General features: G+C 42.6%; 2 protein-coding genes across 4 annotated transcripts in view; both read left to right on the top strand.

Annotated features, from left to right (window-relative positions):
* Positions 1 to 12036, top strand: part of LOC109986113 (heparan sulfate glucosamine 3-O-sulfotransferase 5) — a 78720-nt gene extending 66684 nt beyond the window's left edge. Inside the window, exons 3-4 of the mRNA XM_020636674.3 lie at positions 8671 to 8812; positions 9213 to 12036. Of these exons, the coding sequence (XP_020492330.1) occupies positions 8706 to 8812; positions 9213 to 10143 (1038 nt within the window). The 5' untranslated portion in view covers positions 8671 to 8705 and the 3' untranslated portion in view covers positions 10144 to 12036. The remainder of the gene's footprint in view (positions 1 to 8670; positions 8813 to 9212) is intronic.
* Positions 12037 to 14111: 2075 nt separating this feature from the next.
* On the top strand, positions 14112 to 22300 carry LOC109986112 (histone deacetylase 2). Of its 3 annotated transcripts, none has more exons than XM_065963523.1 (15): positions 14112 to 14304; positions 16442 to 16554; positions 16688 to 16805; positions 16922 to 16996; positions 17637 to 17775; positions 17939 to 18080; positions 18222 to 18314; positions 18574 to 18682; positions 18776 to 18916; positions 20137 to 20245; positions 20420 to 20550; positions 21411 to 21566; positions 21652 to 21709; positions 21843 to 21898; positions 21931 to 22300. In XM_065963523.1, exons 1-14 carry the CDS (start codon positions 14250 to 14252, stop codon positions 21871 to 21873), a joined length of 1470 nt encoding a protein of 489 aa, XP_065819595.1. In that variant the 5' UTR covers positions 14112 to 14249; the 3' UTR covers positions 21874 to 21898; positions 21931 to 22300. The 3 variants fall into 3 exon arrangements, with proteins under 3 accessions (XP_065819595.1, XP_065819594.1, XP_020492329.1); XM_065963522.1 differs by having other exon boundaries at positions 21935 to 22300; XM_020636673.3 differs by having other exon boundaries at positions 21843 to 22300.
* The last annotated feature ends 79 nt before the right edge of the window (positions 22301 to 22379 follow it).

The raw sequence follows: 22379 nt of genomic DNA on the forward strand, positions 1-22379 counted from the left end.
ACTCTTTTAGATAAATTGAAAGGGCCTCGTAGTTTTATTCAAACACACGATGCTGTTTCAAGTGTTTACTACTAAAACCCCCGGCTCTATTTTGGGAGACTTTAATTCCCTTTTGGCTGGTGCTCAAAGCGGAGAGTAAAGAGGAGAGAGGATCATGATGGCAGTATAATGTTTGATGTGATATGTACTCAGCTGTTAGTCTCTCAGCTCTTTAAAGGATATATCTTGTCATTCATCCGAACCCCTCTCTGGAGTGTGTGTGTAGTATGTGTGTGCCTGTGTGTGTGTGTAAAAGTGCAAACTACACCGAGTGCCTCGAGATCAGAAGCAGCAGAAGCCTTGTGGGTATTTCTCCTCCTGTTTGTCTCTGGGTGTGAAGTTTATGAGTTCTGTCTCTGCTGCAGTTTGAAGGTCACACAGCGGAGCAGATATTTCTTTTAGAGTCTCAAACATTCACTTCAACTTCCTCCGAGACTCTATCTGTTTTTGAGACTCTATCTGTTTGAGGATGAAAAGAAGGTTTATGTTGGGATTATATACGAGGTCAGCTGGACGGTCTAAACGGTCATGCATCAGTTATACAGTCGGGGGGGGGGGGGGGGTCTCCAAAATGTCCGTAGCCCAGGGACCTTCTGTGATTATAATGAAGCATAACATGCAACCAGTGCAGCCTATATTTATTTAATGTAGGCACAGTGCACATGAATGAACAGAGACAAGATAATATGTCAGACTGTAGTTGCCCATAAATCAGAAATATGGAGTAAGCCTGCTGCTAAAAAAGCACGAAAACTTTTATCATTCTGCTATTTACTCTTCACACACATTTGTCAAATGCTGAATGGCTTTGTCGGCCATTTCTGTGTCTTCTTTTCGACGTCATCTCCAGCCTCCTAAGACCCTCCCCTCCCCTCCCGCCCCACACTGACACTTTCCCGCTTTGAGGTGCAGTGACAAGTAGGAGAGTTAGGGTCTGCCTCTTTTCCAGGAGTGCATGTGTGAACAAGGCTTGAGATTGTGGTTATGTTGGACCAGCTACTGAATCTCAGACTGTGTGAACTTTGCTTTGTGTGCTTTCTTAAAGTCATAAAAGAATGACTAAAAGCATGGCATGGTGAAGAAGTTCAGCATAGGTGGATTATAGAATGAAATGTACAAGCAGACATATAGGAGTACTTTATCAATGGATGTTTGTATTTATTACCTTCATGCTTCTTTATAAAACACACACAGCGGCAGAGGATGAGACGATGCCAGAGTGGAGCTGGAGACAAAAGGATCTGCAGTGACGGGCAATAAATAATGGAGGTGTAATATCACAAAATGGACGCCTGTTATATAGGAATGGAGAGGAGGTCAGCGGAGGGCGGAGCTCCGAGCTGAACAGCGGAATCATTCCCTGGAGCATAAGCAAAGATCAATAACAATAATAAAGCACATAGTGGTGAATTATTCATCAGCGTTCTGCCCTCTCTCTTCTCCCTCCATCATGTCCCCAGCTGACTCGAACCTGAACACACAGCTACAGTCCACCGTCTGTCTGTCTGTGTGTGTCTCTGTCTGTGTCTCTGTCTGTCTTTGGATTTGGATTTGTTAGGATTTTTTATTTTTTTGCACAAATGCATATGATTAACTTTGTTTTTTCCTCGGCATGTTTTAATGTCTTTGACGAGAGGAGAACATGGTCTCTGATTGCAGACGGTCTTTGGAGTGTGTACCAGTTCTGTCACAGGATAAAATGTGTGAAGATGCTGAAGACTGCCGTTTATAGTCACTCGGCAGCTCTCGCCACGAATAAAGGATGAGGAGTGGATCACTCACATTAACCCACAGTCCACAAATATAGCAGAGTTTTCAACAGGGGGCTTGTTCTCATCACTTTTATCCATTATGTATTTTATACGTATGACACTGAAGTCACCTTCTCTGTTGCAAAGTTTTGCAGAAACAAACTAAGATATTATCTCAAATAATTACATTTTAACTTTGAGCCTAAAAGAAATCAAAGACAGTCAAAGCTGCTCTTTAAGGGAATGGATCCAAATGTTGATGCAGACTGAAAACAAATTAGATCTGTTGATCGATAGTCATCGCTCATTTCTCATCTATTTTAGTGTCACAGGTAAACATTTGCAGGACAGACGGAGTATTTTATGTTAAATGGATATCATTCTTGCACAGGGACAACAAGAGACTGCAGTGCGCACATAGTATGTGGACATTGGGGGTCAGGAATCAGGATTATTAGATGCATTAGTTTGTTGTTGTTGGCTGTCTGTTGTTTTTGTGATCTTGTTCTTGGGTGACTGTAGCTCAGTCTGTAAGGGCTTGGGGTTGTTGGTTCAGGTCCCAGTCGGATCAAAGCATGGAAGAGGGTTTTGTTGCTGGAGAGGTGCAAACTCACTTCATGAGCATTTTTAAGTTGGCCTTGAGCATGTCGCCGAAACCCAAAACTGCTTGGTAACTCTCTAAGTGTATGTCCATTTGGACCGTCAATTTTTACTTTAAACTCAAACCTTCATTGGAACCTGGGGGAGAAAGTTCACGCTCAAACTGTAATGAGCCGTTCAAATTTAAAATATACTGTCCATCAGCCCATCAGAAGTAGTTTGCAGTTTAATCCAGCAGAGGACGCTCTCAGCAAAACCAGGCGACTCAGGGGATGCAAACTAACATGAGAGGGACTCGTCTCTTTGCAGATATTTACCCACTGCTTTGGTGGAGAGACACAGGGTCGCTACAAACCCGCAACTCTCCAAGTTGCCTCGCAAATATTTGCACGTGCCACACCTCTGTGGGCTCTGAGCAGGTGTTCTCATCAGGACGTAATATTGTGAACAGAAAGAAAGCTGCACTTGATCCCAATCAAGTTGAGAGACTTGAATTTAACTTAATTTCCCCTCTGGGATTAATAAACTATGTCTTCGGCTTTTTCTTCTTCTACTGTCTGAACATGCATTTGGTAAAAGTCCTACATAAGAGGCACTGATGCCGTAGCGGTTAGGTCGCGTCGCATATACGGAGGCTATAGTCGTTCAAGCGGACGACCCATGTTCGAGTCGGACCTGTATAGCTCCTCTCCTGCTCTCCCTGTCCACAATATTAATCTTTAAAGGAACAGTGTGTAAATTCCTCCACTAGGGGGCTCTCGATCAAACCAGTAACAAAGGATGACATCGAGGCTGGCAAGAAATCAGGGGAGTGATTCTCTCTGCCACTCTTCTGTATAATTTGACCTCAGAGGAAATACCAAACTGGCCCTGCACTCAATTCACACATAACCTTTGTCCTCTGAAAGTATGAACTACAGTCGTCCCCACCAAGTGCATACTCTTCCTCATAACATTGTTCCTCTCACTCATACGTGTCAGTGACTCTTCTGTCTGTGCTGTCTCTGTGACATTGATGTGACTTGATGAATCTTGGCACAATACGGCGTCCCCAACAAAGGTTTTCCTGTCACATCATCTCACAGTTTCCAAATCTGCTGCTGAGTCCCCCGGGCCGCTCAGTTTAGACCGTGTGTGTGTGTGTGTGTTAAATGTTTTAAATACTAGAGACTGGAATCTGAAAGTCTTCCACTGTTCCCACTGGTATGTGAATTAACAGAAAAGGAAAATATCTAATGAGAACTCAGCTGCAGGCGTCTATTTTTACCCGTGCCCTTGTGTGCTCCTCTAAAAATGAGAACAGAGCGATGCAGATTATTAGCACGGCACAGCAAGAGCCTTAATAAGCGCACATGTTTTTTGTGCAGTGTCACTGAGTTGTTGTTTTTTTTAATCAAACTCATATATTTCTTGTTCCAATGTTTAGAAAGTAATTATAGTTGTTATCAGGCCTGTAAACAGCAACACTTTTCACTGTTTTTAATGACACACAAAAGGCCAGTCAGCATTTCTCTAATCGCTCAGCGTCTTCTTTTTTCAAGACTTTTTTCTTTGCAAGTTTTTTAACACATTCACTGATGAGTCTGTGAGCACATGATGGATTGATTACTCAACATGACAGGTGTCAATCAGAAATGATTAATGTGTTGTAAACAAAGAGGGAGGCAGGATGATCTGGAGCTGAGATTAGAGGAAATTAAAAATGACACACAGGAGGGTGATCTTACTCTGAGGTGGACTCAAACTAAAGGGAAAGTTTGAGATGATTTACACTTAAAGGTGACATGTTATCCTCCTTTTCAACCAGTTTAAATAAGTCTCTGAGCTCCTCAAAACATGTGTGTGAAGTTTCTTGTTCTAAATCCACTCTGATCCTGTATTTGATCATGTCTATAAACCCCTCTATTTCAGCCCTGCTCAGAACAGGCTGTTTCTGTGTCTGTACCTTTAAATATGTAAATGAGTTGTGTCTGACCACGCCCCTCTCTGGAAGGGCTTGGGTGTCTCGATCTTTCTCGCTCCATGACCTATTGTTTACGGTGAGAAGTCAGACTCAGAGGGCAGAACAAACACCTAGCTGTGGGAGTGTCACCCACCTGGGGGAGGGGTTACTGCCCTTTGTGACGTCATAAAGGGAAAATCTCCAAACAGCCTGTTTGAGCACACATTTTCTGAAAAGTGGAGCAGGCAGAAGACGGAGAGGATGGACTTTTCTCATCATTAGGGGTTTGTAGACAGACTAGAGACACATATTAGTGTTAGGGAAACATGGTGAAATGTGGATGAGCACAGTTGATTGTAGCTGTGAAACTGTAAACAAGGCTCCATCAGAAAAAAACATCTCGCTGCTGAGAATTTTTTTTACTGATTTGATTCAGATTTTGATTCTGTGATTTGCTATCCTGTAGCCACTGACTGTTTCTGACAGAGCAAATCAATCCAAAGCCTCTCCTCTCTACACTTTGGGCTTCCCTTGCTGTGGAAATCTGCTCTTATTACATCTCACTGAACATTTCTCAGAAATATTGTCATCATTTTGATTTCTCACTGAGCGATGCTGCTTCCCCTTTGGATGTTGAGCAAAACATCTCTCCGTCTTGCAGCACTACAGTAAATACAAAAAAAATGAGTTTCTGTTAGATAACCATAGTTGAGAATCAGTTTTTAAAGACTAAATAAATACATTTCCCTTCAGGATACACCTTAGACCCCATGTTAGACCTAGTGTTTCTTTCTGATCGCCAGCATCTTTTTAAAATGTGTTTTCAATGAGGAGAGAGCCGCCTGGAGAAAAAGCGCAGCGCCTCATCGTTTTTTCATAACGCTCTGCCTTTTTTATTTGGCCGCTCCGTGCACTTCCAGTCGACCATCTTTCAACTTTACAGAAAGTTTTACACAAAGTATTTTCTAAATGTATGATATTCCCCATATTTTTCCATCATACAATCAGTGTGTTGTTCCCACATCCTTATCGCTCCATGATTAGGAACAAAAATTCTCAAATATAAAACATGCGGTAAAAAACAGAGCAGTGTCGATCATACAGCGGCTGTTGTCAACAGACTGTTGTCATAGAGACAGGATGGACGTGCAGTGCTTTTAAGCTCAGCCCAAAACTTCTTCATGCAAACGCTCCGGAGCGCACAGTGAGCACTTCCTGCCAGGAAAAAAACGCTAGGCGGACACGGAGCGTTGCATTTTTTATTTTAGAGTAAAATAATTTTTTAGGCAAAGTGGGTTTCATTTTTCTAGTATGATTAAAGATGCAGTACTCCATGCAGACATACACCCAGCCTGACAGCTGGAACAACATTCATCTTTTAAAGCTCTGTAAACTAAAGTTGAGGCTTTAGCCTGATAATAAATGTTCCATTAGTGATGCTTCTGTGTGGGAACCCTTTTGCGTCTCAGTGCACAGCTGTTCAGGCTGAAGCTCCCTGACATGGCTAACAATTAATTTCTGTGTCTGCTTATAAATAAGTCATAAAGAACAAGCAGCAAGTAAAACTCTGTATTCATTAGTCTAACAGAGGAGAGGCTGGAGAGAGAGAGAGAGAGGCTATGGACCTCTGTAGGTCAATGGGAACTCTGTCAATGGCTCCCAAAGGAGTTTCCATTTTAAAGACTTTGACTGTTTAGCTGTTAAAACCATAACAAGTTGTTTTTCCAGCAGAGACTTTAACGTTTTTCAAGCAAACTGAGATTGCCATGTCTGAGGCCTTTAACTCTGCACAGCAGTCATGGTGTCTCAGGGTTCGAATAAAAAGGAACTGGACCCAGGGCAGAAAATGAAGAAAGATTGAAGTAAACAAAAAGACAAAAAAACAACAGAAAACTTACAGCTTCAGGGTTCCTCAGCCTAAACCTGGTCTGCACAATAAATTACATTTGAATCACGATCATTTACAAATAAAAATATTGGTTAACACGCATTATTAGAACTTTATTTGTTCCTGATTGTATAAAAGTCGGGGTGGCATGTCAGCTCACACTGAACGACCCGATTGTCGGGCACGGCCGTAGAGCTCACACTGTACGAGTGAAATTGGGACGGAGCGTTGACAATTGTCAATAAAGTTTCATTTGAAAACTCCAACGAACAGCGGTTGATGAAAGAGAAGGAAGTGGAGGTTGTTGTAGGATATAGTAAAGTTGATACAATCGTAGATATATCGATACAAGTTCAGAAAAGTGCTGCACTGATGATCTGTACCAAAAAAAATTAAAAAATGAAAGAAACGCCGGGTTGCGTCCTGCTGCTGGTCGCCATGACTACAGTCTCCCTTGTCTCGTGTGATCATATTGTAGTCACACAAAACTTCTGCCGGACCCTTTTATGACGTAATCGTCAAGATTTTAAATTCTAAATATCAAACATGTTTGAAATAAATTGGGGAGTCCTTGATCATCGTCAGGCAGATCGGGGCTGTTAAGATTGGATCTTTGTACCGCTCACACTACAAGATAATCCGAACAGAGAATTGGGTCCAGGCAGCCTTGAGTCGGGTGCGACCCTGAGATTGTCAGGAAGGAAGAATCAGAGCTCAAATCAGCCCGATTATCCTGCAGAGTGAGCCAGGCTTCAGAGGGACAAAGGAGTTTACATCCTGAACTGTTATCTTTATGTTTGCACCAGAAGCCTGTAAGAGTGGTTATAACTCAAAAGCAGTCATGCAACTAGTTTGTAGCTGTGTATGCCTGAATGTCTGTGCACTTAAAGGTGAAATGTTTCTAACTGAATTGTATAATGACAGTAAATGCTTTCTATATAATCGTATGGCCTGAAATATGCTGTCCCTTCCCTCTAGGAGGGACAGACTTTATTCCTCTAAAAACAATTGGATTTATAGCTCCTGCTTGGTTCAGAGATACAGACTGTAATAATAAAAACCTTTCTTTTCTAAATGGGACTCCACAAACACGCGAGGCGGCCCCTCTGGCTAACTGACTTCATGCTTCTGCTTTGTCACACTGATGAAACTGCGATTTCTCCTTCAGAAGTCATCATGAGGCAATATGAGTGAAATGTTTTCGGGTCACATGGAGGTTGAGAGCTCTGTTTTATGAGACGCTCTGTGGATGACCTGCGTTATTGGTTATGGTAAACATTAAGAGGCTGTATTATTGTGCAGCTCAGCCTTTTGTAATAGAGCATAATGTGACTGAACCGGTCATACTCTGGTTTGCAGATGCAAGTAAATTACTCAAACTTAAATGCACCTTAAATGTACCTGTTATTGTCAGAGAGGGAGGCTTTGAAGTACTGGTAACAAGGTCAGGAAGAAACCCAAGAGACATTTTTTAAGCCAACTTTGGGCCCCAAATTAAGTTAACTTAAATACTTGTATTGGTCTTGAATGTTTGCATGTTGGCATTGTTGTATTTTCTCTCTTATGTACGGTTGTATAACATTCATGGTGGAATGTCAGCTCACTCTTCAATCAGGACTGATTTTTTCTTGTTTTGAATGTCTTGAAATAAGATGCTAATCTGGACTTTTCAGGTCAAAGTGGTAATGAGACTATAGAAATAAGACAAATACATTTGGTCAGGTTGGATCTGATTCTCCCAGTTGGGCGTGCACAGAAAACGTCCAAAGGGATTTGTCCAGGACGCATCCTAATCAGATGCCCGAACTTCCTCCATTGACTTCTTTCGATGTGGAGGAGCAGCGGCTCTACTCCAAGCTCCCCCCCCCCCAAATGTCCGAGTCACCTTCTCTCTAAGGCTGAGCCCAGCCACAGAGTTTCAATGGAGGGATTAATATTCCCGTCTGGCCTGGGAGCGTCCCTCTGAATCCCCTAGGAGGATCTGGAAAACGTTGCTGGAGAGAGGGAAGACTGGGCTGACTAACTGCACTTGCTGCCACCGTGATAATCAGAAGAAAATGGATGGATGGATGGATGGAACATGATACTAAATGAAGTCCGTGACTAGTCTGTAAACATCCAACTTGCACAGACGTGTATTGCCCAACAGTCCAAAATGCTAAGCTATACTCACACTTCATATAACACATTCTAGTCTCGATCCCGGCCCCCACAGCACGCCTCTACATTTCGATCCAATCGGACTCTGGAGTTGGCAGAAATAAATAAATAAATGTAACAAAGTGCTGGTCGGTGGCTGAGCATTTCCTCTAACAGCGCCGCAGCACTTTTCCCGGCGTGTGTGAGTGTGGCTTAATCACTTGTAAGACTTGATTGAGTGTGTGTTAATAAACATTAGGCTGTCTCTCTTCCCCTGGTGATTAGTGCTTTATGTGCTCTGCTCTCTGCAGGCTGAAGACGCAGTCCTGAAGATTGATGGAGGGCCATGCTATTCAAACAGCAGGCACTGCTGAGACAGAAGCTCTTCGTTCTGGGCAGCCTCGCTATCGGAAGTGTCCTCTATCTGGTGGCCAGGGTTGGGACCTTGGATAGGTGAGTCCTCACTGTCACAAACTAAAAGAAAACCAAAGTCATGTTTTACAGCTAACCTGTTTGGTTACGTTCAAATGGAACAAATGGAGAGAGGTTAGAACACAGAAAGGTTTACAGACTGATGCAGAGCTGGATAAACACTGAAGCTACAGTGTCCACCACATGATGACCTGTTCGAGCATCAACTCTAGAGAGGAGGGGGCGGGGGGAGACAGCTGTCTCCAATGTTTTGAATTTGGACTGCAGTACCTGTTTTAGGAGTCAGAGTTACATATTGCTCCTTTAACTGCCTGTACCCGGATAAGGTTAACTCAATCCAGTTTTATATATATATATTTATAAAGAAAGTCCAAGCTGTGATATACAGTAAGTAAGATGTGTTTTTTTTTGTCTCTTCCAGGCTTCAGCCCATTTGCCCCATTGAGAGCAGACTGCCCCCTCCTGAGCCGGAGCAGATCCCTCTCCGAACCCTGCAGTTTAAACGTGGCCTGCTCCACGAACTCCGCAAGGGCAATGCTACCAAAGAGCAAATCCGCTTGCACAACCTGGTCCAGCAGCTACCTCGGGCCATCATCATCGGGGTGCGTAAGGGGGGCACGCGAGCCCTGCTGGAGATGCTCAACCTGCACCCGGCCGTGGTCAAGGCCTCGCAGGAGATCCACTTCTTTGACAACGACAAAAACTACGCCCGGGGCATCGACTGGTACCGGGAGAAGATGCCCTTCTCCTTCCCTCATCAGATCACCATTGAGAAGAGCCCTGCCTACTTCATCACAGAGGAGGTCCCTGAACGCATCTTCAAGATGAACTCCTCCATCAAGCTGCTGATCATTGTCCGCGAGCCCACCACCAGAGCCGTGTCCGACTACACGCAAGTCCTGGAGGGCAAGGAGCGCAAGAACAAGACCTACCATAAGTTTGAGAAGCTGGCCATCGACTCCAACACCTGCGAGGTGAACACAAAGTACAAAGCGGTGCGGACCAGCATCTACACCAAACATTTGGAGCGCTGGCTCAAGTACTTTCCCGTGGAGCAGTTCCACATCGTGGACGGGGACCGCCTCATCACGGACCCGCTGCCGGAGCTGCAGCTGGTCGAACGCTTCCTCAACCTCCCCTCGAGGATTAGCCAGTACAACCTGTACTTCAACGCCACCAGAGGATTTTACTGTCTGCGATTTAACATTGTCTTCAACAAGTGCCTGGCAGGCAGCAAGGGCCGCATCCACCCGGAGGTGGACCTGTCAGTGGTGACCAAACTGCAGAAGTTCTTCCACCCCTTCAATCAGAAGTTTTATCAGATCACCGGTAGGACATTCAACTGGCCATGACGACATCTGGACTCCTCCAGTCGGAGTCCATGGTTTGGTGGTGTTGTTTTTTTAAACGCCAAGCTACAAATCTCAGCAGATATTAATAGCACTTTGATTGAATTTAATACAAGAATGACAATGTGACCAAATATAAAAAAGGAACCAGATGTAAGGTTGTTTTTAACGTGTGTAAAACTACAAACAAAACAGTTAACGGTTTGACTAAGAGGGTCACTTTAAAGCACTTGATATTTGAAAATGAATTCACCTGTCTGTCAGTGTTCCCATGAAGAGCTGAGCTGTGTGATTAACTACAGAGATTATTTTTGTCCATCAGACACCAACATTCATGCTGTTAAGAAAAGCTTTAAGTGTGATGCTTTGGTCATGATAAAAGACGACAAAAAAACGACGTTTTATGAATAAAACTGTTCATTTTCTCCCCATTATGTTTCGTAGACCAAAACTGCATGTGCAATCAATACACCATTACAGCGTTGTAGACTCATGTATTAGTAATTTCAGTTGGCTCTTCATTCAGTTACTTTTGAACACGTTTCATTTGAATTCATGCTGAAATTAATCCATTAGATGGTGACCTCCCAAAACCCAATCCTGAAGATCAGAACAGGCTGATTCTGTTTTCAAGCCCGACTCCATTTACAAAAGCTTTAAAGCATTTAAAGACTTGAGCTTGTGTTGTTAATGTAAGTATGTCTTTTCCTTGACACTTAAGGTTTAAGTATACTTGCTTTTGAACCACGCGTATGCACAGACAACTGGCTGCGTCGTGAAAGTAAATGTTTGCATACTTGCCTATGTACAACGCGTGTTAAGCCAGCCACAAATTACACAGTTTGAGGCATAACAACCAGGGGGGCATGGCCGATCGAAGTTGGATCCTCCTTGATCTGGAATCACAAATATCAAACATTTTTAAAATGTACGATTCCTGGTCAGACGGCCTCTGACAGAATACATAAAGCAGCCAATGAGAACAAGCAGACTTGGAAGCGTCACCAACCTGATGTTGCGCACTCTGACAACTCACCCTCAGCTCGCGCTGCAAATCGTATAAAGTGGCACATAATCCGGATTCTTAGCCAGGATTTTACCCGTATTGTTTTTCTCATTTTCCTGCAAAACAGAACACATAGCAGGACAGCTAGCTGACGATGTTGATTGTCCTCCATATTTGTTTTTCTTCTGAAGTCACATTTAATAATGCGAGTTTCTGTGAGATCTCGTGTTTGTCGTCTGCGTTCAGAGGATTATCATATAAAAAATCGGAAATTAAATGAAACTGTCCTTTATGCCTGTGGTCGCCACAAGATTTGAAAATCGTCTCGTGTGTGGCTAACTTTACTGGAGGATTCCTCTGGAGGGAAAACCCACATAAAACAGACTGCGTAAAACGCTGAAGCAGAAATTCTGGATTTGCATGGAGTAATGTTAACGAACATGGTGACATTCAAGGAGGTTTATCCAATGTTCAGGCAGGTAGTTGCGGCCTAGATCTATTACATTTTCTTCAAAACTTTCTGGCATTCTTGTAGCAGCTATCTGGTCTCACATCCAGTCCAATCACCTTACAACCCTACACTGCTCCCAGTGGTTCTTTGCATACTAATTTCGCGGACGCGTAGTGTTAATTTCTGAGGACACAAACCACAGCAGGATACGCGAGGCTGATGTCATGCATTTATAGGCTTGGTTAAAAAGCAAGTATAATCAGGGCTTTACAGCTTCTCATTTCTTTGCAAAACACCGGGCAAAAAGCCATAGTGATGATTGCTGTCAAACTGACTGTTTATTCTATGATGAAATTGTCTGTTTCTGTGCAAATATTCATTCTGTATGATAAGTGTGTTGTTACAAAAGGTGAAATTAAAAGAACATGTAAACACGTGTCATCTGATTTATTGTCTAATTACTTGCTTGCTTGGAGTGAAAGGAGTCATTTAAGGTTTTGGGAAACATCTTAGCTTTGAAACTGAACCCACAAAGGGTTAGGGACTTCCATTTGGAGCCCGAGTTGTTATTTGTTGTGTCACCATCTTGTTTTTTTTAAGCGAGAAGTGATCATATTTGGACAAGAAGGTCATTAACTATTATTGCAACTCTATCCTGGTTGCAGAGGTGCTACATGTCAACATAACAGGTAAGGCAGGAAACTGCTTGGAGCCCTGGGCCAGCAGGGGACAGCAGCGGCTCAAAATGTGCACATTTTGCAATGACAGTAGAAGACCTACCTAAGGGGGCCCCATCTGACAACATTCAATCTAATTGCGCTGCAGAGTTTTATATCTATTATTCCTGTGAAACCTTAATCTTCCAATAAGAGTCACCAAATAAATAAGAATTATACATCTGGGATGGAAAAGGGAGCAGATAATGTCGATTAAATGTGTTTACAGTATATGTATTTGACTTGAAGTTATTTAATTATTATAGAGAAAAAGAGAATACTCTTATTTTAATGTCACATACGCATTTTTAGATCACGGTCATCCTGTGTATATTTACCTGCAATGTGAAGCTACGTGCTAACATTAGCCATGAACCTTTGCTTGAAAAGGAAACCTCGCCTCTGACCTTAATGTCTCTAAAGGAATCAAGTGCATTGCAGGATTACAATGCAATGATTGCCTACCTGCACAAAGGCTGTAAATGATTTAAGCAGTGAGGCAGTCTCACTGGTTGTGGATGATGGAAGTCCAGAATGTGGCAAAGTTGATGCTGACACCTAGTGTTGTGTTGGAGCAGTGCTGTGGAGTCGGTCATTTGTTTTTTTTTTTGGAATAGACAAATGTCTGGGTTTGCACCTGTCCTTCCCTCAGTCATGAATGAATGAAACCAAAAATGCAAATAAGATGATAAAAAACAAACAAAACAAAAGTAACAGTGTCTTAAAAAAAGAGTAGGAAGAACTCAAATTTATATAGGCTATATAATAGGCTTATTCCGGAAATAAGTGCACATTTATGTACAACTAATATACAAACGTATCCACAGTTTGTTTGCCAAATAAAATAAATTAATACCAATCCGAGTGTATTTGTGTACAGAGGAGCTGTTTGTCAACAGGCAAGGCAAGCAGCTACCTGGGGGCCCCTGAGGGCGGACAAGCTTTAAACCAAAGCAGTGGCCAAAAATGTGCAAATTTTGCAATAACAGTAGAAAACTTCCCTCAGGAGGCCCCATCTGACAGCCCTAATGCTCCTTGTCCTGCTAAGCATTGCATGAATGTGGAAAACAACTTTTCTTAATTAAACTTTGCCAAGAAAAATTCAGAGGAATTATCCGTCTATAGGAGAGAGAAAAAGAAACAGGAAAAAAGAGGAAGAGGAGTAAGCGTCGGACAGTGGCAGACATAAAGGTGAGGAACACAGGTTTGAGGGCTCCCCCTTATTGTTTTTTGCATATAGACCCAACAGACAGAATCGCCACATAGGAATACCCCCTCATTTTCTACACTCATGCACTTTAATTTATAGTATCACTGATTGCACATCTCCCTATGTCAATACTGTCCATTTACGACTCTATTTTTGCACATTTACATTTAATCTATTAACCTATTTAAGACTAGTAATGCTTAGTTAAATCCTGGTTGTATACATTTCCATTCATAGTTTTGATATTTTTAGTGCTTATTTACTTTGTATTAATATTATATTGTGTTTAAATTAGCTAACATTGTGTTTTTTGCTAATATTGTGTGTTTGGACAAGCTGCTGCTGTAAGGCCACAATTTCCCAGTTTGGGATCAATAAAGTAATTCTATTATATTATATTCTAAAACAGCTTTTAATCTTCCTTATAGCCTATACGTGTCAAAAAAAATGTAATGTGTAATTCCACCCCAATACTGACCACAATGTGCAGAAACCGCTTATTCATTCACTCATTGTGTATTAGTATTTCCACTTTACTGTCACGGGTCCCAGGGTCAGGGGTCACCTCATAACCCCGCCCCCCGCCCAGCTGCAGACGGTTCCGCCTCCCATTCACCAGCGCGCCGCTCCGTCGTGTTTTCCTGTGTTGATGCCGTCCTCCATCCTCCTCACCTCCATCCTACCATAAGCTCTTTGAAACCAACTCTGTGACAAAGTGCTCCAACCATGGCCTACACGACCGCGGGTGGCACCAAGAAGAAGGTCTGCTACTACTACGACGGTACGGGACATCCGGGTCTGTCTGACATGCTAATGCTAGCCGGTTAGCAGAACTTTGGTCAGGTTAGCTGCTGAATGAACGGTGGTTAGCTTAGCACAAACTAGCTCACGGCTAACACTAGGACGTCGCTTGGATGGCCTCTGCGGTGCGAACTACTGCAACAAAACTGGTTTAAAAACACATTTATGAGCACAAATGAACGCTAACGAAGGTCTAAATATTAACGTGAGATGAAAAGACGTTATTAGCTCGTCATTGTAACGCAGACACTTGTTGTTTGAGCACTAGTTACATCCGGGTCTCCGGCTCTGTGCCACATATTAACATTTGACCTGCAGGAATAAACACGAACAACGACGACATTAACACTTAAATAGACAAAGGTGCAGCTTTAAAGTAACATTTGTAACTATTTAACGCACAATGTGCTCAAGCCTAACTGATGTAACTTAATGTGTGAGACCCTCCCTCATTAATTGAATAATTGTGAACTCTGCAGGTCGGGTCCATGAGGGCAGAGTTAGTCAGGGTTTATGCTGATCTTGCTGATTTCTAATGAAGCAGTGCCAAAAAGTGTGAATTAATGGCGTCACAATGACCCAGCTTGTTACTTGCTTCTTCTTAAAGAGGTTTATGTAAAGACGTAATACACAAGCAATCATTATGACCACATAACTTACAGGATTGTTTTCAGTTTTTTGGACGCAAGACAATGTTACACAGAATTGAGACAGAAAAGCAGCTGAATTGCCTCTGCAGTCCTGAATATTTACTTTACTGTAAACTATAGCCTGGGCTTTTATTTACTTTGTGTGAAAATGTCTTTTATGGCAGAAGTTTCTCTGCAAACATATTGATGATTTACTGACACTAAATATTATGTCTATCTCCCCCAATAATGAAACGACAGTGCTGATCACTTTTTCAGCAGCTCTGGTTCTGGAAGTAAATTTCCCCGTTCAAATCCTCCACTGATATTTCACAAAATCCTTTTATCAAGAGATTGAAACCTGTAACCAAGACAACCAGCTACTAGGAGTGGGAATCACCAGAGTCCCCACGATACGATGTTATCACGATACTCGAGACACGATACCATTCTGTTGCGATTTTAAACCTTTTGTGATATGCTGAGAATTGCGATACAATATATTACGATGTAGCTTTTTAACTGCATGTTATGTCCACAACACTAAATCAAGAACTGTTTTGTCAAATAAGAAAAGAATTGCAGTCTATTCATCTCACGTCAGTCTTTTTATTTTTACACAAGGGTTAAAAAAAAAAAGAGGGGTTGAAGGGTTTTGAGGATTTCTGTCCTCAGAAGGATCCAGTTGTATCTGGGCTGAGAGCTACAGACGGGGGAGGGGAGTCAGGATAAATTGGGAGATGATGCACTCACATCATGTTGGTGTGGCTGTTATTAACGGGAAGTGTTGACATCACTGAGAGTATATATAGAAAGAAACTTGTTGTTAAAGGTACTTACCCTATGAGTGTAATAAAACGTTGAATTATTGAGATACTTAAATCTGTGACATACTTGATGCATCTTATAGTTGAGGTGCACAGTCAGTGGAGAGAACCCCTCGAAAAACCTCTTAAAGGCTGCTTTTTCTGATATTTCTGTCTTTAATTACCTTTTTTTGAGGACATGCAAGTGCTCAGTAACTCAGTCTGTAGGGACTTGGGAACTAAATCAAGGACCAAGTCTGGAAGTTAGTCTGGTTGCTGTAGAGGTGCCAGTTCACTTCCCCCTCACTCTGACATCTCTCCATCAGTGCATGTCCACAGGATCCTGTGTGTGTGTCTCAGCCTGTGTGTGTGTGTGTAGCATGTCTCAGTAACAGAGGGTAATTTCCCCTGGTTGGATTAATAACGTTAGGAAGAAGATCCCAGACATTTCTGTTTTTGTAAAGTATTATTTATTTCTCTCCCTGGACAGCATATCCTTTCAGGTGATTAAAATTTATCAGGACTTATCTCACTTGTCAGCTTTAAAGGTTTTTTTTGTCACAGTAGTAAATAGTAGTAGTATCTATTCTTACTATGGAGGACATGATGCACACACACACACACACACACACACACTTCTGCTTGTGACTCATTCTTTAACAGTGCATGTTTTTCTTTGCAGGTGACATCGGAAATTACTACTATGGACAAGGACATCCCATGAAACCACATCGTATCAGGATGACTCACAACCTGCTGCTGAACTATGGACTCTACAGGAAAATGGAGATCTATGTATGTTCTTAACCTCTTAATAATTACATCACCTCCTTTAATCCCCGCTGCGTGTGAGCTGTGAGCACAAACGTAGCTCTAGATGTCTCCTCCAGTTTTCCTTTCAACTCTTTTTTTTTGTCATGTGTTTCAGAGACCACACAAAGCCACTGCAGAGGAGATGACCAAATACCACAGTGATGACTACATCAAGTTTCTGCGATCAATCCGGCCAGACAACATGTCCGAGTTCAGCAAGCAGATGCAGCGCTGTAAGTAGTCCGTGGCCTCATCAGCTGTTCATGTGCTGAACTTTTGCAGAAGTTGTTTGTTATTAAGTTGACCAAAGAAGATCCACAAACCCTCATGTTTATGTTTCACTCTGCAGTCAACGTTGGAGAGGACTGTCCCGTGTTCGATGGCTTGTTTGAGTTCTGCCAGCTCTCCGCTGGTGGATCTGCTGGTAAGCGTCAAGAAAACACATTTTCGTCCTTGTTCGGTATAAATTATAAAAGACAAGTCTAAGTACACATACAAATAATATTTTGCTATCATGTAAAAATAGCTTCTAGAGGGTGAAGTCTCTGTGTCGTATTACAACTCTTAAAGGTACAGTACAATCTGGAATATAAGATGCTGCCTTTTTTGGGGGTCTCTCAGAGGTCTCCTGTGTGATGATTTCCACCAGGCTCAGCAAAGTCTACAAAGCCAAACGTCTGTGTCGCTCTTTTTAGTAACATCTGTTTTCACTTTGTGCAGTTTGCACTCCTTCTTGCTACAGTACGTAGTTGAACTCTCAGCCTGTGGTAGAAGTTACCGTAAAACAGACTGCATCTTATAAACAGGTCTGACCTATATTCCAGACTTTACGGTAATTTAAACTTTCCAGTGTTTAGACCAGCACTGTTAGAGGTTATTCATTCTTTTCAGCCAAAGACCTGAACTACAGTCATTTCAGCTCATTCTGTAGCTGCTGCAATCTGAGGGAGAAGTCTTCTGAACGTAGTCGTTTAGTAATGTTTTTCATATAAATGATCAGTGAGTGACTATTCATTCAAATCTGACAGATTTGACTAAACCAAACCTGTTTTTGTCGCGTGCAGCTGGCTCGGTGAAATTAAACCGACAGCAGACGGATATCGCCGTGAACTGGGCTGGAGGACTTCACCACGCCAAGAAGTCTGAAGCCTCTGGATTCTGCTACGTCAACGACATCGTGCTCGCCATCCTGGAGCTGCTTAAGTGAGTTTCACACATTTCACATGGAGTCAGTTAGTGTATCTCAATAAGTAAGCACAGGATTAGAAAGAATACGTTTCACCACGGAGCGCTGAGTAGCAGAATATATCTCATGAAGATAGAGTCCTGTTGACACCAGCTGTGTCTGTGTTGCACTTCACTCCAGGTACCACCAGAGGGTGCTGTACATCGACATAGACATCCACCACGGAGACGGAGTAGAGGAGGCCTTCTACACCACAGACCGGGTCATGAGTGTGTCCTTTCATAAATACGGAGAGTACTTCCCTGGAACTGGAGACCTCAGGGTGAGCATCAAAGAAACTATTGTTGGCATGGAAACAACAAAACATCCAATTTGTGTGTGTGTGTGTGTATTCAGGAAAAAAGGCATATAACGGCAGAAATAAGGTCACAACACATCATCTATGATTCTCTTCTCCGTTTAGGATATCGGAGCCGGTAAAGGCAAATATTATGCTGTCAACTTCCCGCTGCGTGACGGCATCGATGACGAGTCATACGAGCAAATCTTCAAACCTGTGAGTGTGATGCTGGAACATTTCTGAACCTCTCTTTACACCTCACAGCAAACAGCTAAGCATATGTTTGATACCTAGAGATTCTGACTCTGTCGTTTGTTGTAATACAGTCTGTCGTCATGGTAACGTCAGTGACTTAATTGTTTGATCAGCCTGTAGCTGAAACACAGGCTCTGATCATAGCTAGAGCCTGTGTTCTTTTGTCAACAAAGGGGATGAACCCGGTCTCAAAGTGTGACTTTGTGCCGTTGTTCTTCAGGTGATGGCCAAGGTGATGGAGATGTACCAGCCCAGCGCCGTGGTCCTTCAGTGCGGTGCAGACTCTCTGTCAGGAGACCGCCTCGGCTGCTTCAACCTCACCATCCGCGGTACACAAAACGCAGGAGATAAGATCTTAACATGGTGGAAGGTTATGAGCCGTGCTGGAGGTTTTTAATGGTTGCCCTCTTTGTATTCACCAGGCCACGCCAAGTGTGTGGAGTACATGAAGTCCTTCAATCTCCCGCTGCTCATGCTGGGTGGAGGAGGATACACCATCCGCAACGTGGCCCGCTGCTGGACCTACGAGACGGCTGTAGCTCTGGACACAGACATCCCTGATGGTACCTCCAAATAGAAATGGTTACACATACTTCACTTTGTCTCCATGCAGAGAGTAGAGATGGTGCTAACAATGTGCAGTGTGGCAGTGGTGAGGGGCAGGGTCTCATTTTGGACCCTTCCTGTAGATCTGCTGCCCTTGATGAACCAATCACCAATTTATTACAAACAATCCCAACGTTTCCAACCCTCTGAACCTTTGTCAGGTGTGTTCAGGCCCTTTAAATAGATCTATTATCCTCACTTTAATCATTAATGATGTCAGTCTGGGACACCTTTTGAGTAGTGCTGCAACATGTGTAGCTAAAAAAAAAATCCTTATTTATCGTCGGTAAAAGCCCTCATTTCAGCCTCTGATTGAAACTGTTAATTTCAGCTGCTGTTTCCCCACGTGGCCACATTCTTCTGATTGATCAGCTCTGTTTGCAGTCACAGGGGAATTTGGGTGAGCTTCTAGGTGGGCGTGTCCCTGAAAGAGCTGCTGGGGTGGGTGTGCCTACAGCTTTGCTCTGATACGTCGACAGAACCTGACGTCAGGTTCAGGCCAAATCTCGCCCAAGTTCTCCTAATGTCTCGTTCAAGCAACAGGAAAAACCGGTTCAAGGATTTACACCAACAACTGTTTATCTTGTATTTAAAAAGACATTGCTTAGGTTCAGTATTGACATCAAACATTGTAACATCTTATGTATGTATTGAAATATAGATCATCATAATTGATCTACTTTAAGCCCTTGATTAACCTAAAATGTAAGCTTTCCTTTGACTATTTTTGATGAATAATAACTGTATTATTTTAAAATGTTAGTAAGCTATTTTAACTTGAAGGGCGCTCTACCATCTTAATACGTCTGCAGTCCTTCACCTGCTCCACCTCTCCCTCTCTAACTTTTAAAGTAGGGGTGTTGTGGGTGTTGTGGGTGGAGCTCTACGGGGTATTTGAAGTTGGTATGATACAACTCCCCCTCTGGAGAAGTAGCACCTGATCCTGACCTTTTCCTTTGAGCGAGCTGAGTCAGCAGAATGTCTCCTCCACTGAGCCTGTGTAACATAAAGACAGGGGGGGGAATCACAGTAGGTTTTAAAGTCTCACTGAATCATGTGTTACTGCTGCTTTTTTTCATCCCCAACGACAGATAATTTGACACTTTGTTTTTATCTGCGGAGGGGTAAATCCCTCTCAGCTGTTTGCTTCCCTTTCTCACTGCCGTCTCTATTGCAGAGCTGCCGTACAACGACTACTTTGAGTACTTCGGGCCTGACTTCAAGCTGCACATCAGCCCCTCCAATATGACCAACCAGAACACGCAGGAGTACATGGACAAGATCAAGTACGTTCAAACATTTGACCGAACAGAACCGGTTCCTCAACTTATTTTCTACATCTACAAAATCTCCGTCAGCTGAAGCAGTGTTTAATTAAGAGAAGAAGATTTATTTGTCGATATTCAAATGGCTCTGTATTCACCTGAATGCTTTGGCTTTTTTTGAATGTGAATGTTTAGGCAGCGACTGTTTGAGAACCTGCGGATGCTGCCTCACGCTCCCGGAGTGCAGATGCAGGCGATCCCTGAGGACGCCATCCCAGACGACACTGTGGACGAGGACACGGAGGATCCTGACAAACGCCTGTCCAGTAAGTCTTTCAGTTGGTCGGAACGGTTCTTTAGCCATGCTAATAGCTAGCTAAAGACACCCGAACATTTCTCACCTCTGCATACCGTACATGTTTGTTTTTGTAGAGGTGTCTCAAAAATCTTGAATATATTTCCCATGAAAGGAATTTTAATTTAATTTATTTTCCTAACAAAGGAGTCTTTAGATTAAGCAGTTTTTTTTCGCTGTTTCCTGCTCTTCTGTTGATTGATATTGCTAAAACATCCTCACATGTTTGAAGTGATATCAACACAAAATGTGACATCGTCAAGTCCTCCTGAGCGCCAGAGTCTTTTTTTCAATTGTTTTCAATGAGTAGAGAGCGTTCTTGAGCCGGCTGGAGAAAAAGCGTATAAACCAGCGTCTTTTCTTCCGAGCACTCTGCCTTTTTTGTGCGGCCGCTCCGAGCAATCAAGTTGAAAATCTTTCAACTTTCCAGGAAGGCGCTGTTGGCGTCTTTGGCACTCTTTTCAAAATGTATGATATTATATTATTGTATGATATTTGCCTCCTATGAATCGTGTCTTGTACTCACATCCTCTCTGCTCGGTGTCTGATCATGAAATAAACAATCTCAAATATAAAACATGCAGTAAAAAGTAACAGAGCCGTGTCGATCATACAGCAGCTGTATATGATGTTTGATATTACCGACAGGCAGAGAGTGATATTTGTGATGGCTGATGAATGGATGGAGTTCACAGTCAGATCTGTCAATAGACAATCAGCTGCTGCAGTGACCCTCAGTCTGGGCTATTAATCAAATGAAAATGTATCACCTGTGGTAGTTATTGTCTTTACCTGCAGCATGTCTGACCTGTGTGTGTTTGGTGATTACAGTCCGCGCTACAGATAAGAGGATCGCCTGTGACGAGGAGTTTTCTGACTCTGAAGACGAGGGTGAGGGAGGCAGGAGGAATGTGGCCAATCACAAGAAGGGAGTGAAGCGGCCTCGAGTGGTTGAAGAGAAGAAGGAAGGAGAGGAGAAGAAACCCGGTGAGAGTTCTGGATAGTGAGGAGTTGATCCACACGTTTGATACGTTTTGTTAATATGACTTTTTTAAATTAAATGTTTTGTTAGAAATCAAAGAGGAGGAGAAGACAAAGGACAACAACGCAGAGAAGACAGACTTAAAAAGGTGAGAAACCTGTGACATCACAAACACGTCCTCAACGTTTTTTTTTTCTTTAATGAATACATTCTGTTTTAATTAACAATTACACTTTAAATGTTTGTTTTGGTCAGCTGACATGTTTTTATTTCCTTGGCAGTGTGAAGACGGAGCAGACAAGCAGTGCCTGAACTGTTGGTTTTATCCACACACAGGCACACACACACACACACACACACACACACACACACACACACACACACACACACACACACACAGAACGGTGCTGTCTTCTTCCTCAAGGACCAAACTCGTCACTCAATCATAACCAGAAGCATTATATTTATTATGACTCTCCCTTTTCTACTTGTAAATCTCTTGTGAACGGTAAGCGTCCCTCTGTGGTTAAGCGTCATCAGCTAGAATCCACCACTTGAATTTGCAGCATTATGTCCTTTGATACCCACTGAATAATTTTATTCCAATGTGCTCGATCTTCTGAAGGAAACCTTGACTTGTTTTTTAGGCAACAGTGGGTAAAAGTGTAGAGGAGCCCTATAATGATTACATGTTTTAAATTTTAATATTTTGCATTGTCAATAAAACTTTTTTATACAATCTCCTTGAAATGTGTTTTACTTTGAAAAATAGTTTCTGTGCAATGATGTTGTCTGTCCGCACGGTGGCGGTGTGACCA

This window comes from Labrus bergylta, chromosome 15 (assembly GCF_963930695.1).
Source record: "Labrus bergylta chromosome 15, fLabBer1.1, whole genome shotgun sequence".
Taxonomy (NCBI): domain Eukaryota; kingdom Metazoa; phylum Chordata; class Actinopteri; order Labriformes; family Labridae; genus Labrus; species Labrus bergylta.